This window comes from Gymnoscopelus braueri (genome assembly GCF_963280865.1).
Source record: "Gymnoscopelus braueri genome assembly, chromosome: 16".
In the NCBI taxonomy this organism is placed as follows: Eukaryota; Metazoa; Chordata; class Actinopteri; order Myctophiformes; family Myctophidae; genus Gymnoscopelus; species Gymnoscopelus braueri.
In genome coordinates, this window is record NC_137616.1 from 17970687 (window position 1) to 17984868 (window position 14182).

Genomic DNA, 14182 nt, shown 5'->3' on the forward strand with positions numbered 1-14182 from the left:
TTCTCAACAAAGTGGATAAAAAAAAATACAATTGAACAATCCAAGTCTGAATAAAGTACAATAAGAGTTCCCTGTTAATTAGGCCTACTACAAAGATGATTCACATCTTACTATTACAAAAATAACCTGAGGGTGCAAACCCTGCCTACACCAACATCTTTTCACTCCTGAGATGTGATTCAATTGTTATAATTTCTTTTACCTTGACTGTGACCTTGACCTTAAGTGCCAATGACGTCGCCGACATCACGTTTTTCATAAGCCCAGAGTGCCAATGACGTCGCCGACGTCATAATAAAAATTAAAAAAAACATTGAAAAACAATGTTCAGAACCCAAGATATGATGATTTGAAGATTTGCTGCTCCATTCACTTCTTGTTTAACTTCTTACTTAAAAAGGCTGTATCCTAAGCTGTATCCTAAGCACTTTTTTTTTTGGCCTTGGCACAGGGGTGATAAAGCCAGAAATAAGTTTGGCACTGAATGAGTTAATTTTGACCCAAAATATCATTGTCTCTTCAGGGCAGCCTGCTGATTAATTAATGAAAATCTGCCAATTCATTCTCAATTTTGAACTTGCTTGTTACCTAAACCTTTTCAACCCACACAAGCGTGGCATAGGGGTTAAGTTCCTGTCCACCTCCACGGACACTGGGTTTCAGATCCTCCGCAGTGCATCTGTTCGTGGGAAGAAAACCACTGGCTAGGAGGGCAATCCTTTTATCGCTGCACCTGCTTGATTGGCTACTACTAAAAGTTTTGACCCCCAAGTTAATCATCTCTTTGGGGCAGCCTACTGATCAATCCCACCAGTTTCATTAAAGTCCATCTTGGTTTTGTCCAGACTTCAGACAAACACAAGACTGACAATACCCTGCCATGCATGCCGGCAAGGTTCCAGGCAGTCATTTTCAATCTAAATTAAACAATATTTTTACCCAATCAGGTTTCAGCAATGCTCTTAACATTTAACACAAATAATCAGTTATTTCCATCTCTACCATAGCTTTTTTGCCTGGTGAAAGAGACTGGGGACACAGAACTGGAATTTTGGATCTAACCAAAACAACCACTGAGAAAAAGAAATGAGAGAAAAAAACGATATTGGAATTGTCTAGATATGAATAGAATGTGTGTGAAATCTATGAAATCCTACATTATAGGTTTCCATCACCAGCCCTGGGTTGGCCCAATCAAAGTTGGACCGCAAGGTTTTCTCTGCGGGAAAGAGGTCACCTTCCTGGGGTGTTGCAGATTGCTGTTGGCTGCCTTGCCGGACAAATGAAGCAATTAATGTCTGCCTGGCACAAATCTCCTGGATCAAACTCAACATATGGGCCCTCAGATCTGATTCAGATCTTCACAGTAAATAGAAACTTGTGGTAAAGCAGCAAATGCTTCATAAATGTAACAGTAAATGTTGAAGAATCTGTCAGTTGTTTGCCCTTGTAGTTTCTTAAACATTTAGCCTTAACAAGCTGTTGTGCAAAATAGGCCCTACTGCAAGGAATATGACCTACATGAATACAATGTATAACAGAAAACTAAGATGGTCGCAGATTTGTAGAATTAGTTATTTGTTAACAAAATGGTAGGCAGTCTTATCAAAGAGTAGCCATAGGATGCCCCTCAGCCATACGCAAGTTCACACAGGGGCCAGGTTAGTGGAAAGGATCTTGCTCTACCACGACAAAACCAGGTAAAATGCAGATACCACACACTGAGATGTAAATGTCTTGTTTCGGTGAAGAAAAGAGCATACCACTTTCATTCCAACTGGGCTTGAGACCCCCAATCCTTTATTTGATCTCTGCAACAACTCTGAAAGATGCAGGTTTATAACATGGCTGCCATGGCAACACACAGTGAGAGAGAGGGATGGATGTTGTGTTCTCTCCCGACCAGCCCTGAACAGCTCAGCCTGGCTGTCAATCACAATTAAGCACACCACCCACTACGTCCTAGGCAGCCGCTGTGGCGTTTGAACGCTAAGCAACATATCAAAACTCTGTCAATTAAATACGGCAACTTAAAAATAGAGATAGCAGCTAAAACTCGAAGGAAAACAAACATTATTATTTCTTTAACACCAGTCTCATTTTTTTTTTTTTTTACATTTGTTCATTTATATAGCTACAAAGACTGACATTTCTCTGGCCTTTTCTGATAAATAAGTTTTACACTGATGTCTCTCTTTGCCCTTAAGCCACTCAATGCAAAATAAAAAATAAAAAAATGTAGAATTTAAAACAATGTAAAAATACAAAATAGCATCTTCCTGTATCCTTCTGGCTGCAGCCAGTCACTGCATGTTGGCATTATGGATAGTTTCAATTGGTTTGTTTTGCTACAGTTAGTGCAACACCATCAATTTCCTCCAAACCAAAGCCCTCTTTATCTCAGAAAGTGAAAATGTAAAGAGCGGATTAATACAAGAAAAACTATAAATAAATAAATACATCATGCTGTCTCATAAAAAAAGCAGTCAGAGCAGCTTAATCCTCTCTGGTGGGACAACTTGATAAGAACAACATACTTTATGAAGTAGTTACCTCTGAATGATGACTATTTATGTGACACAGCTGTGTGCTGAATTCATTCCTGTAAAGTTCATGTGTCATCATGAGATATGTTCAATGTGTTTCTGTGCAGGATTCTCCCCAAACTGCAGAACAATGACACTGCATGCTCAAAAATTACATTTCGAACCACCCAACTTTACAATTGATATTGTTGAATAGATAAAATTGTTGATGTCACCCAAGGACCACCTAGTCAAAAGATACTGGGGAGAATCCTGGTAAATAAAGATAGACAGAAAGTTGGATAGCACCGTTGGCTGTCCGGCTTGCCAGTGCTGGAACCCTGTCATCTCCATTGCTGTTAATCTCACACAGACAAGCGTGCATTGGGGTTAGCCTTGCCGGGCTGAACTAGCATGGCCACGCTCTCAAAACGGATTATAAAGTATCGAGTCAGCCGAACTCCAGTCCGTCCAAGCAGGTCTGGGATAAGTGTCCTCCACTAGAGTTTGTGTGTGTCTGTATGACAAAGTCATAATGTAGTGCATGTGGACAGCCAAAGGGGTGTATAAAAGGAAAGGGGGGATGACAATCATGAGCAGGTGAGGGAGAGACGAGGAAGACTGAGAGGGATGGAGGAAGGGGATGGGGAGGCGGAGAGATGGTGATGGAGAGAAAAAAGAAGTACTCAGTACTCCTCTTCATCTCCCTTTGCTCCGTCTTCAACCTCTTCATCATCCGGCGGTGCAAAGCCATCCTGCCAAAGAAGGTCAAGGGTCACTATATGATATACTGTATGAGATAAATCATGTACAGTAAAATCCAGAGTGTTCATTTAAAGGACCCTACTGGTAGTTTTGCATGTTTAGCCCACTGAATATGACTCACACCATAGTTGGCACGATTACTGGCTACCATTTTCCCAAGCATGATGGTTTGTTTGATTTGAACAGAAGACATTTAATTCCATTAATTTCAGAACGGTATGAACTCAACTTGCATTTGTTTGCTTAAATTGGCTTGAGATGGGTAATCAAATATACTAAATATCATTGCGTTTTATCAAAGTAACGCTACCACTGCGTTTTAATGCATTCTAAGGTGTGGATTGATTTGGAAGTCTGTGGTGAAGTCTAGCCAGTCAATGGAGAAAAAATTGATTAATGATGTTCAATAATGTTTAAGTTACTTTTGGGGAAATTTTGACATACTGTCTGTTTGTACGATGCTCTATACATTTACCTCAGCAATATCGCAAACTATTATTACATGCTTGCTAATGATTTATTACATAGATGTATTATACAGAGTTTGTGTGTGACTTTTTCGTTGTATATTGGATGTGTGTGTTTTACCTCTGTAGCGTAGAGTACGTCCAGGATTTTGCTGAGTATGGGGCCGATCTCAGTATTTTCATTTTCCTGAGCGATCAGCTCAATATCTCTCAGTTTGCCAAAGTAGAAATCCCTCTCCTTCTCCAGGCCGTCTACAGTCAGCTTCAGATCCAGCATCTACACAGAGCAGCAATAAAAACACAAACAAAATAGTAGCATCTTAGCATAAAACAGTAGAACAGACACAGGGAGTGGCAGGTGAAACACTAGAAAAGTTTGCTCGTCGGAGCGCAGGTTTCTGCGGCTGTGTCAGTCGTGGGGGGGTAGCCGTCAGGACACGGACGTTTCTGAGTCATCATGAGTAAAGCTGACTTTACCCAATATTCTGTTTATGGGTCGTTTTCAAATTCGCTCTGAGGGAACCAGAGCAGTCTGAGTATTCTCTTATCGTTAAAATATTTTTTAACGATAAGAGAGAATCCAAACAATCCAAAAATGTTTGAGGACAAGGAGTTTATGACAAAATGCAGTGGTTGTGGCTTGTTTGGAGATCTAGATAGCATTATCAAGCACATAGTCATTTGCACTAGTAAAATTATAATTAATTTATACCACAGCACCGAAAAATAACAGACCACCTCGGGCAAATACATAATTTTGATTAGCAGAGAACATACATTTTCTTTAACACTGTTTATGAGAACAGACATGTAGAATTGAACTAAAGCCAGAAAATATGTGCACACCTAATGTACTTATAATTCATGGGACACTCAATTCAATTAGCGACACCTAGTGACAAATGAGTTTTTGTCACTGACATTAACACATTGACTGCCAGAATTATTTCATAATTTTTTAGCCAGTGCCAGAGTTTTTCATTGGAAAAAAAAAAGTACTTTTTTTTTTTTTTTTTTTTTTTCACTTCACGTAGATCTACGCGATTGGCACGTGGCGGCTTTGCGGAGGTTCGCGTAGATCTACGTGATTGGCAGTCAATGTGTTAATGAAGCCACATTGAATGAATGACTTAAGAGCCATGGAAGACTTTTCTAATGAAACATACTAACTAATTTAATATTTTTGACAGTTTTGCAAGTTAGCCCTAGTATGAGAATAACAATGTACTGTGATTATGATAAATTAACCACAGTTCCAGGAGGCAACTGTAGCAGAAGGCCTGTAGCACACCCCATCAGGTGGTTATTTTCTCATAGCTGACTTGCTCACAGTGCATTATCCCTGACATACAATATTCTACTTAACAAAATAGACAACCTATAAATTGTTGTTTGCAGACGCAAAAATGCAACATTATACTGTAAATTGAGCGTTGGTTGTCATCTTTAGACTCTGGCTAATGCAATTCTCCTTTGTCAATTGAAAAATATTTCTGTGCTCTGCCACAGATGAAAGCGCTCTGATTCCTCTGGCTCTTTTTTTTTTGCAATGTACATATTGAACAAGCTATAGTGTGCTGGGCTCCCAGTTTGACTGATGCTATACAGACTCATTTGAAGTACCTGCTGGTTGAGTTCTAACATCTCGGTGTCTCCTCCGTTTCGGGCATTGGGTGTGGTCCTACGGATTTGGGGGTTTATTTGCCTTTGGGGCGGGGGGACAGTTTTGGGCGCTGTGGGAGATGTTCTCATAGGTCCTGGAAGAACCACACACACACACACACACACACACACACACACACACACACACACACACACACACACACACACACACACACACACACACACACACACACACACACACACACACACACACACACACACACACACACACACACACACACACACACACACACACACCCCTGTAGTCAGCAAGATGTAGCAGGGCTCTCCCACAATATTAAAAGTTTACATGTCCAGTCTAACGGTGTGTTTTATCCGCACCTTACAGAAACACTGATACTTTAAACCATTATGCATTTTTGTGTGTACTTCTTAATGACTTTTATTCTAGTAAGCCTATACTGGCAGGAGTAAATCCTGAATTAAATGAATGATGGAAGGAACCACTGGAAGGGTAACTACTCTATCATGACTAAACAAGATACATTTTTTTATATTAGTAAAAATTTCATTGTTTTTTAATGCATTGTCTGATAATGCCATAGACTCACATGGACCAGCAGGTCACCCGGGTTCTACCTAGAATATTTATCAAATAAAGCAGCTGTAGAGCCCTGATATCCTAGCAGTTGTCATGCCTCACACTCATCCGCAACAAACACTAAACCTCGTCTGAAATTTTAACAAACACGCCAATCAGATCCGTCTAAACTGGATTGCTTCATGCCAAAACAAACGCCACACCATAGCACAAAACAAAGGCTCTTCTGGTTGAACCACAAAACAAGATCAACGCCGTTATACATTTGCATCAAATTACTATTTGCATTGTTATTGAAAGAAAACACAGAGGAGAATGGGATGGCATATAGACAAAGGGGCACACAGTACACACAAGCAGGCTTTACAGTAAGAAACTGATTGAGAGAGACACAGAGAGAGAGAGAGAGAGAGAGAGAGAGAGAGAGAGAGAGAGAGAGAGAGAGAGAGAGATCAACACAATACGTGCAGCCCAAATGTCACAATATTCCACAGGGCATGTCATTTGCCAGAGGCAACACGTAATGTGTTGAGGCACTGCAGGAGCACGCACAAACAAATTCCGGGAGTGGAATTTTACCTGGGCGGGAGGAAGGTCTTTTGGGTTTGTGCAAAGTGGGTTCACCTAGGTTGAGGGGGCGGGGTTGGGGGTGGGTTGGAGCAGCAGTTGCAGATGAATGAAGTGAAAGCAGTGGAAATGGGAGTTTATGAGTTCACACGCCTGACAAGTATTGTGTGTGCGTGTGTGGGAGAGTGTGTGTGTGTGTGTGTGTGTGTATCCATTACCTGGGTGAGGCGGTGGCGGCGTTCCCTCCTGGCCCTGTCTCATCTGTTGTGGGTCGTACTCCTTCCCATCGTAGTTGGCATCGAAGAACTTCTTGAACCACTGAATGAACTCAAAGTTATCCTGAAACTTCCCCTTCACCAGTCTTTCCACAGGGATGATCTGAGAGAGATAAAGAGAGAGGGAGAAGAGACAGGACAGTGGGGGAAGTGGATACCAACAATAAAATCTTTTGATTTTGATGTGTTGTAGCATAAGAAGCAACAGCGCAGAAGCGACTCCCAGCTATTTATCAAAGAAGATAGAAGATAGGGAGGGGGTAATACTGTGAACTGGAGCATGACGCTTGGCTGGAGATTTGGAAAAAGCAACCATGTGATGCAAACATCCCTGCATCAAAGTCCTGAACTGAAGTGCATTGTGGAGATGACATGACTACTAGAAAACTGGAAAGTTGCCACTGTTGCACTTTACCTATTAACACCATTTGATTTTCTCTTGAAGAAGGCATTTAAAAAGTGTGCATCCTGCAAGGATGTCCAAATCAGCACATCCATTTTTTTTTAAGCGGCCATCAACCTCCTGTCAGCATTTGTTAAGGATGTAAGTGCAAGTCAATGGGTTATGGAATAATCACTCTCTGGATCAGATGAAAACAGCAGAGCTGCAATAGGAGTTACTGAATATGTTTTTCCCCCTAAGATTACCCATTGACTTTTACTAATATTCCAAACTACCAGGAGTAACTATTTTAATTTAAAACCTCTATGGTGAAAACGTAAAAAAACCTAAAATGTCACCCACACTCGATCCAAGTGTAGAAGTGCAAAGCTTATCACTACTGAAGTGTGTGTGTGTGTGTGTGTGTGTGTGTGTGTGTGTGTGTGTGTGTGTGTGTGTGTGTGTGTGTGTGTGTGTGTGTGTGTGTGTGTGTGTGTGTGTGTGTGTGTGTGCGTGTGAGTGAGTGAGTGAGAGAGAGAGAGAGAAAAGGGGAATCTGGTCTCACCTTATCCACATTCATTCTCTTGAAGGAGGCCTGTAACACTTTGAAATTGTGGATATATTCATGTTCCAACTTAGCGTTAAACTTGACTTTCTTTAACAAAATGCACCCAGGAAACAGCATGTCCATGAACTGGCAGTAGGCACCACCTGTAACAAACAAAATGTGTTACTTAAGCTTGACACCGTAATATGACAAGAATAGCTGATGTACAAGCTGGGGAGATGACATCACATCGCAATGCATTGAGCTTGTAGATCCACTATTGTCGCTGCACAACACCGGCATTTGCCATATATAAATTAAGCATACAGACCTAGGCTATTTTTGAGAATTTTCAACTATAACGACATGCCCAATATAGGAACCCCAGTGTTAATGTGGTTAAATAAATTAAAATGTCTTTTAATTGCACAATGTTTATTTTCAATGTTTTACCTTAGTATTTGGTAGTTATATTAATTATATGATATTTTGTACTTCTGTTTGTATTTTGTATTATTCTTTATCGTATGCATTTCACCCGGAAACTAACTTTTTCGACCAATCACAACACTCGTTTCATTCACGGAGAATGTAAACAGATTTGTAAAGCGTCAATGTCATTTCCTTGGGCGGTACTTCCGCCAAATTCCAGTACTTCCGTTTAGACACTCAACTGGCTAGGTCTTGCCCAGTGTGTGGGAGACTGCTAGCTGCTGTGGGAATTGGCCCTCTCCACAGATTGGTCCGCTCATGACACCTAAGGAGTGGATTGGCTGGGGCCACAACCATCTACTATAAAGCTCACTCATGAACTAGACTGTTCAAAGGACTGTTCAGCTTCGGCAGCGGGGAATATGTCCCCCCGTTGTCTTTGAAGCCTTTGGGAGAGACCGTGTTTTATAACATGCCTCTGGAAAAGCCTTGCAAAAGACTGCTCTCTATGACCATCTTGGAACTTAGCTGAGAGAACCTTGTTCTTTAGTTGTTGGTTATTTGATTTGTGTTTAGCTTAGGTTTATAGTTGGGTTCTGTAACTTATGTTAGTTAGATTAGGTTTGACTTTGTTTGTATTGTCAAGATTATCATTTTTGTAATTATTTCTACTTTTGTTGAAATTTGAATTTTAAATTCAAATAGTCCATTTCCATTTTATGTTGCGTCCCTTCACCTTAGACTAGGTGTGGTAACATACCTGTACCCAGCTGTTCTATCTTGGTGTAGGTGAGCTGCAGAGAGTCATTGACCCAGGCCAGCATGTCATGACGACTCAAATTCTCTATGGTCATAGAGGTGGAGTAGACATTCACCGCCATCCTCCTTCTGCACGCACGCACGCACGCACGCACGCACGCACGCACGCACGCACGCGCACGCACGCACGCACGCACGCACGCACGCACACACACACACACACACACACACACACACACACACACACACACACACACACACACACACACACACACACACACACACACACACACACACACACACACACACACACACACACACACACACACACACACACACACACACACAGTTATTACATCACATACTGTATAATCTGAGAAGGGCTGTTTTTAGGGCTGTTTTTTGTAACTCACCAATAAAAGCCAATACCTGGGACTTTGTGGGCATGTAAACACAAGTTCAAGCCGCGTTGGCTTGTGTCTGTGGCATGTGCTGTTTTAGCTTAAGCTCATCATAACCCACACTCACTGTCTCGCACACATGCAGTGTCATGTGCGCAACTGTGACATACTGGCCTCATTTGAACTCAAACGGGAGTGTATGACAGCATGGCATTGGCACCTATGGGTGCAGGGCATCATGAAGGAAGAGTTCAATGTCCCTTTAACCACTTTCTGTTTTCGCTCTACATCAAATATCTTCGCTGAAAATAGCTATCTAATAGCTAACGTTTTCTCCAGAATACGGATGCTGGGGTTTAAGTGGTTAACATCAATGCCAAGGCCCTCGCACATGGGCTTGCCTCCGTGTGGACACAGATTCATGCAGCATTTAATTTAAATTTTCTAGCTCATTCCAACTCAAGACTGCATGATGATGAGTCGATCTTTGATTCATTATCAAATCATGAAACATTTGCTAGAGATGCCTGGGGTACTGGTGTTCACCACTGGAGTTTGCACTTTGTCTGAAATTAAATGAATGGCAAATGGGAAGGAAACATTCATTTTAAAAAGAAAACTAACAGTATTAATATCTTGGTCGGGGCGGCAGCGGTCAGGGGTAGAGTGGCCGGGTAGAGTGAACTGGAAAACCGCAAGGTTCCAGTTCGATCCCGGGCTGGGACGCTCCCCTAGAGTTAGTGTCGAAGTGTCCTTGAGCAAGACACTGAACCCCTAATTGCTCCCGATGAGCAGGTTGGTGCCTTGCATGGTTTCCTCCGCCATCGGTGTATGAATGTGTGTGTGAATGGGTTAATGGCACAATCAATGTAAAGCGCTTCGGATAGAAGCGCTATATAAATGCACCATTTACCATTTTGGTCAATTCCTGCTTTAGCACATTCATTCGTTAAAAGTACAACTTTTAAACTATATCACCATATTCAGTAGCTAGCAATGGCATACATCATTGTGATAGTGTCAGTGAGTCCATTGGCCATTTTTGAAAAACCAACATTCCAATATGAGCACATTGATAGTCTATACTGATACAAAAAAGAAAACATCGCTGTCGCCATTGCTGTAAAAGTTTCTGTGTGTATCAATCAAACAACATCACTAATTCGTACGGACTGTGTTGTCACAGTTGGTGACCATGCATAATTCCACACAGGGATGTGTGTATGCTATGTTTGAGCTATTTTATTCTGCAACTCAGTCAACTCGTCTCCAGTAGCCTAGGAGACTTGTGCAGTCATCAAATTATTGCCTTAGGAATGCAAATTCCTTTAAATAGGAAGCCTATGCAAATGCCTGTGTGAAAAAACTCTCTTTTCTTATGGCTAGACCAAAGACATGTTAAGACAACTGTCGCGCACACACACACACACACACACACACACACACACACACACACACACACACACACACACACACACACACACACACACACACACACACACACACACACACACACACACACACACACACACACACACACACACACACACACACACACACACACACACACAACTTACTTGTGTTGGGTATGTTTAATTTGTTATAGCTGGCTGAGTTGTGTAGTGGTCCACCTAAGACCTGGGGGGGGAAATAAAAAACATGAAGTATCAATGACTCTAATAATATCAATACTGCGGCTCAAGCTTACTTTATAGAACATAGTAATTTAAGATTTGTTTCTGTAATGCACAGAACAGAGATGCATTTCTTCTTCAAAGAGGTCGGAGAGCAGACTGGTCTACACAGCACTGCCTCTACGCCCGTTAGGGATTCAAAGCCCTGCTCGAGGGATTTTCAGTAGTTAGTTACTACTGTACACGCAAAACAGATGTAATACCAGCCGTCCCCCATTCACTAGCTCATTAAACTCTATCTCAGCTGATCTTCTGTGTCAATTGGTGCACGCCAGTGAATCTCATTGTATGCCATTGTATGCCATGTGCACAGCTGCAGTTTGTGCTGAATGCCTGAGATTGGGAGAAACGGCAAAACACCAGACCAGACCACATCCTGAGGACTCAAAATTCTCAACAGGATGTTGGGATTTAAAAGAAAGGGCCAGCCCTTATCTCCAGAGTTGAACATTAGCATTAATCAAATGCTAGTCAGATGTTTTTTTTATAATATTTTTGGGCCTTTTATGCCTTTATTTGACAGGACAGTAGGCTGACAGGAAATGGGGAGAGAGATGGGGAGTGACATGCAGCAAAGGCGCTGTCAGGCTAGATTGAGCCTAGGTGTTCAATAGACAGCTGTTCTTTTTTTAAGATATATATATATATATATATATATATATATATATATATATATATATATATATATATATATATATATATATATATATATATATATATATATATATTATTTTTTTTGGGCCTTATTAATAATCCAAAGTGAAGAGAGACAGGAAACAGGGAGAGATAGTCAGGGAGTGACATGCAAAGGTCCGCCAGGCTTGGGAATTGAACCCGGGACTCACTGTCAGGTATCATCACCTATGTGGTACGCACCTTAACCACTCGGCTATGGGCGCCCGAGTGCTAGTCAGTTTTGACTGTACAATGTCTGTCTGTCACCTTTACATGTTACTTTGGTAGGTAACCACCTGCTGTTCAGTCTTCTTCATTACCTGATTGTGTCACACACAACAAAGGAAGTCAGTTTATTCATTATTTATTCATTATTAATTATTCAACTGGTAATTAAGTACGCATTACACTTCATGTAATGCCTACTTTTGTATAGTAATCTGTAGGCAAATTAACCCAGAGTGACTTTGTTTAACAGTATTGTTCTAACGCCGGACAAAGCCTGCCTGTTTGTGTGTTAAGACAGGACTAATGTCGATTAGAATCGTTAGACAATAGACATTGATGGTAGAGTCTGATAGACATCCTGTGTGTCTGTATACCGATTCCCTAATAGCCTGGACCATCCCAATAAGATCAACCAGGCAGCAGACCCCCTCTCCCATCTCTGGAACATTCTTTAGAGTAGAGCTTCAAACCATGACATGACATCACTTGTTACCATCTCCCTTCCTCGCAGATGTCTTATATACACCTACATTTCTTATCTACATCACCCCTCTCATCATTTCTGGGATTTATCATTAAGTTATTGTGCATTTACAGTTTGCATTATTGTGCATTAATCACTTAAACTCCATAGGGTCCCCTATGATGGCGCTATCTATTAGGTCCAGTCCTTTCCCCCTCTACACCAAATCTCCTCACCGAAAATAACTGATCTACTTTGGCTCGCAACTTGTGAGCTTGGCTATTTTCACCTAATGTTCGTCCCAGAATAGTAGGGGTTCAAGGGGTTAACAGTCTAGATTGGTGCCGTTCGTTAAGCCATTAACATAATAACATTTAGGCTAAATCTAATTTATGCTAAAAAAAAAATATAAAAAAAAAGGATTTGCCTTCACATTTAACACCATAGACCTAACATTGTCCACCGTGGTTTAGCAACTGTGTATTAAGTGTACCAACAGCCCAACATGCGGGACACATCGGTGGTTTTGACGTTAGAGCCGCAGCCGCTCAGAGACAGTGCGACGACATGCCCACTGATGGTGGTGATGCTAGCAATAGCGACACGCTAGCTAGCATTAGCGCTACCAATATGACATGGCAGCACATGTATTGCTGCTTTAAGCATAGACAAAATGACTGGTAGTCTGGTATTATTGTTAAGTTGTACGTTTATTGGCTTTTAAGGGTGAATTCAGAAAACGGTACTTGTTTTCCACCACGTTACCCCCCTCTGGAGGCCTTTGAAATACTACACATAGTCACACACAGCGACCCCCAGCTCTCCCCCCACTCACATACACACATACATACACACACCCATGCAATGGGACATGTCATTATCTGAAGTCTACGTTTCCCCCATTAATACATTATTCAGCGGCCGAGCCTTAACCTTAAGCGTAAGCTATGTACGTACATGTAACAGACGTTTGTTTGCTTTGACTGAATATTACTTACTGTCGACGGATAGATAATAATGGTCCTTTATATAGCGGCACTAGTCCCGTTGTTTGCGATGATAAGCCCGTTGCTACAGTAGCCCGTCTGTTCCAGAAGCAAAGCAACGTTGCGCGAGATTGCCGTTCAACCAGCGTTGCCAGAGTTTGTGAGAGAAACAAGCAACCAGGTCTATGAAAACAAGCCCAAAAGAAGCATTTAGCACTTTACACCTATTTTACATTGGCTATTTGAAAATAGCAGATCTACAAGCTCACAGCTTGTACATTTGTTAAAAAATCTTGTTAATTTTTTTTTATTTTGGAATATTTTAACAATAAAAATCTGGTACACGTCTACCTAGCTAAGCACAAAATATTTTCAGTCCACAGACAAACAGTACCGTAATTTGGGGTTCCTTGACATGAAAATGTTTGAGAACCACTGGTTTAAACTGTAGACTGTAAAAAATAGAAAAAATAAAGAAGGTTTAAACATTAGGGAACAAGCATATATGCTCTGTCCTGGTCCATAGCGTTAGGGAACTCCTTCTAACGCTATGGATCAGAGCTAGAAACAAGCCCAAAATAAGCAACTACACTTTAGAAACAAGCCCAAAAAAACGCAACCCGCAACTAATCAATATTTACAAGCAACTTAAACAAGCCCATTGTCGCTTATAATAAGCCGACATGGCAACGCTGCATTCAACCCCTAAACCCCGTGGCTGTATGTACGCATGCGTGGCGCAGTTGCAAGCGTATGACATGTTATTTAGTGAAACAGATGATCCAGCAGCCG

General features: G+C 41.3%; 1 protein-coding gene across 3 annotated transcripts; it reads right to left on the bottom strand.

Annotated features, from left to right (window-relative positions):
- Positions 1-1766: 1766 nt before the first annotated feature.
- Positions 1767-13492, bottom strand: LOC308103499 (microtubule-associated protein RP/EB family member 3-like). 3 transcript variants are annotated; one of them, XM_080453491.1, is made up of 10 exons: positions 13403-13488; positions 11915-12033; positions 10922-10982; positions 8945-9072; positions 7771-7916; positions 6767-6926; positions 6561-6605; positions 5381-5514; positions 3879-4034; positions 1767-3280 (listed from the first exon to the last, which is right to left on the bottom strand). In XM_080453491.1, the coding sequence occupies exons 4-10, from the start codon at positions 9063-9065 to the stop codon at positions 3212-3214; spliced, it is 831 nt and encodes a 276-aa protein (XP_080309617.1). In that variant the 5' UTR covers positions 9066-9072; positions 10922-10982; positions 11915-12033; positions 13403-13488; the 3' UTR covers positions 1767-3211. The 3 variants fall into 3 exon arrangements, with proteins under 3 accessions (XP_080309617.1, XP_080309616.1, XP_080309618.1); XM_080453490.1 differs by lacking the exon at positions 11915-12033 and having other exon boundaries at positions 13403-13492; XM_080453492.1 differs by lacking the exons at positions 6561-6605; positions 11915-12033 and having other exon boundaries at positions 13403-13492.
- Between the last annotated feature and the right edge of the window lie 690 nt (positions 13493-14182).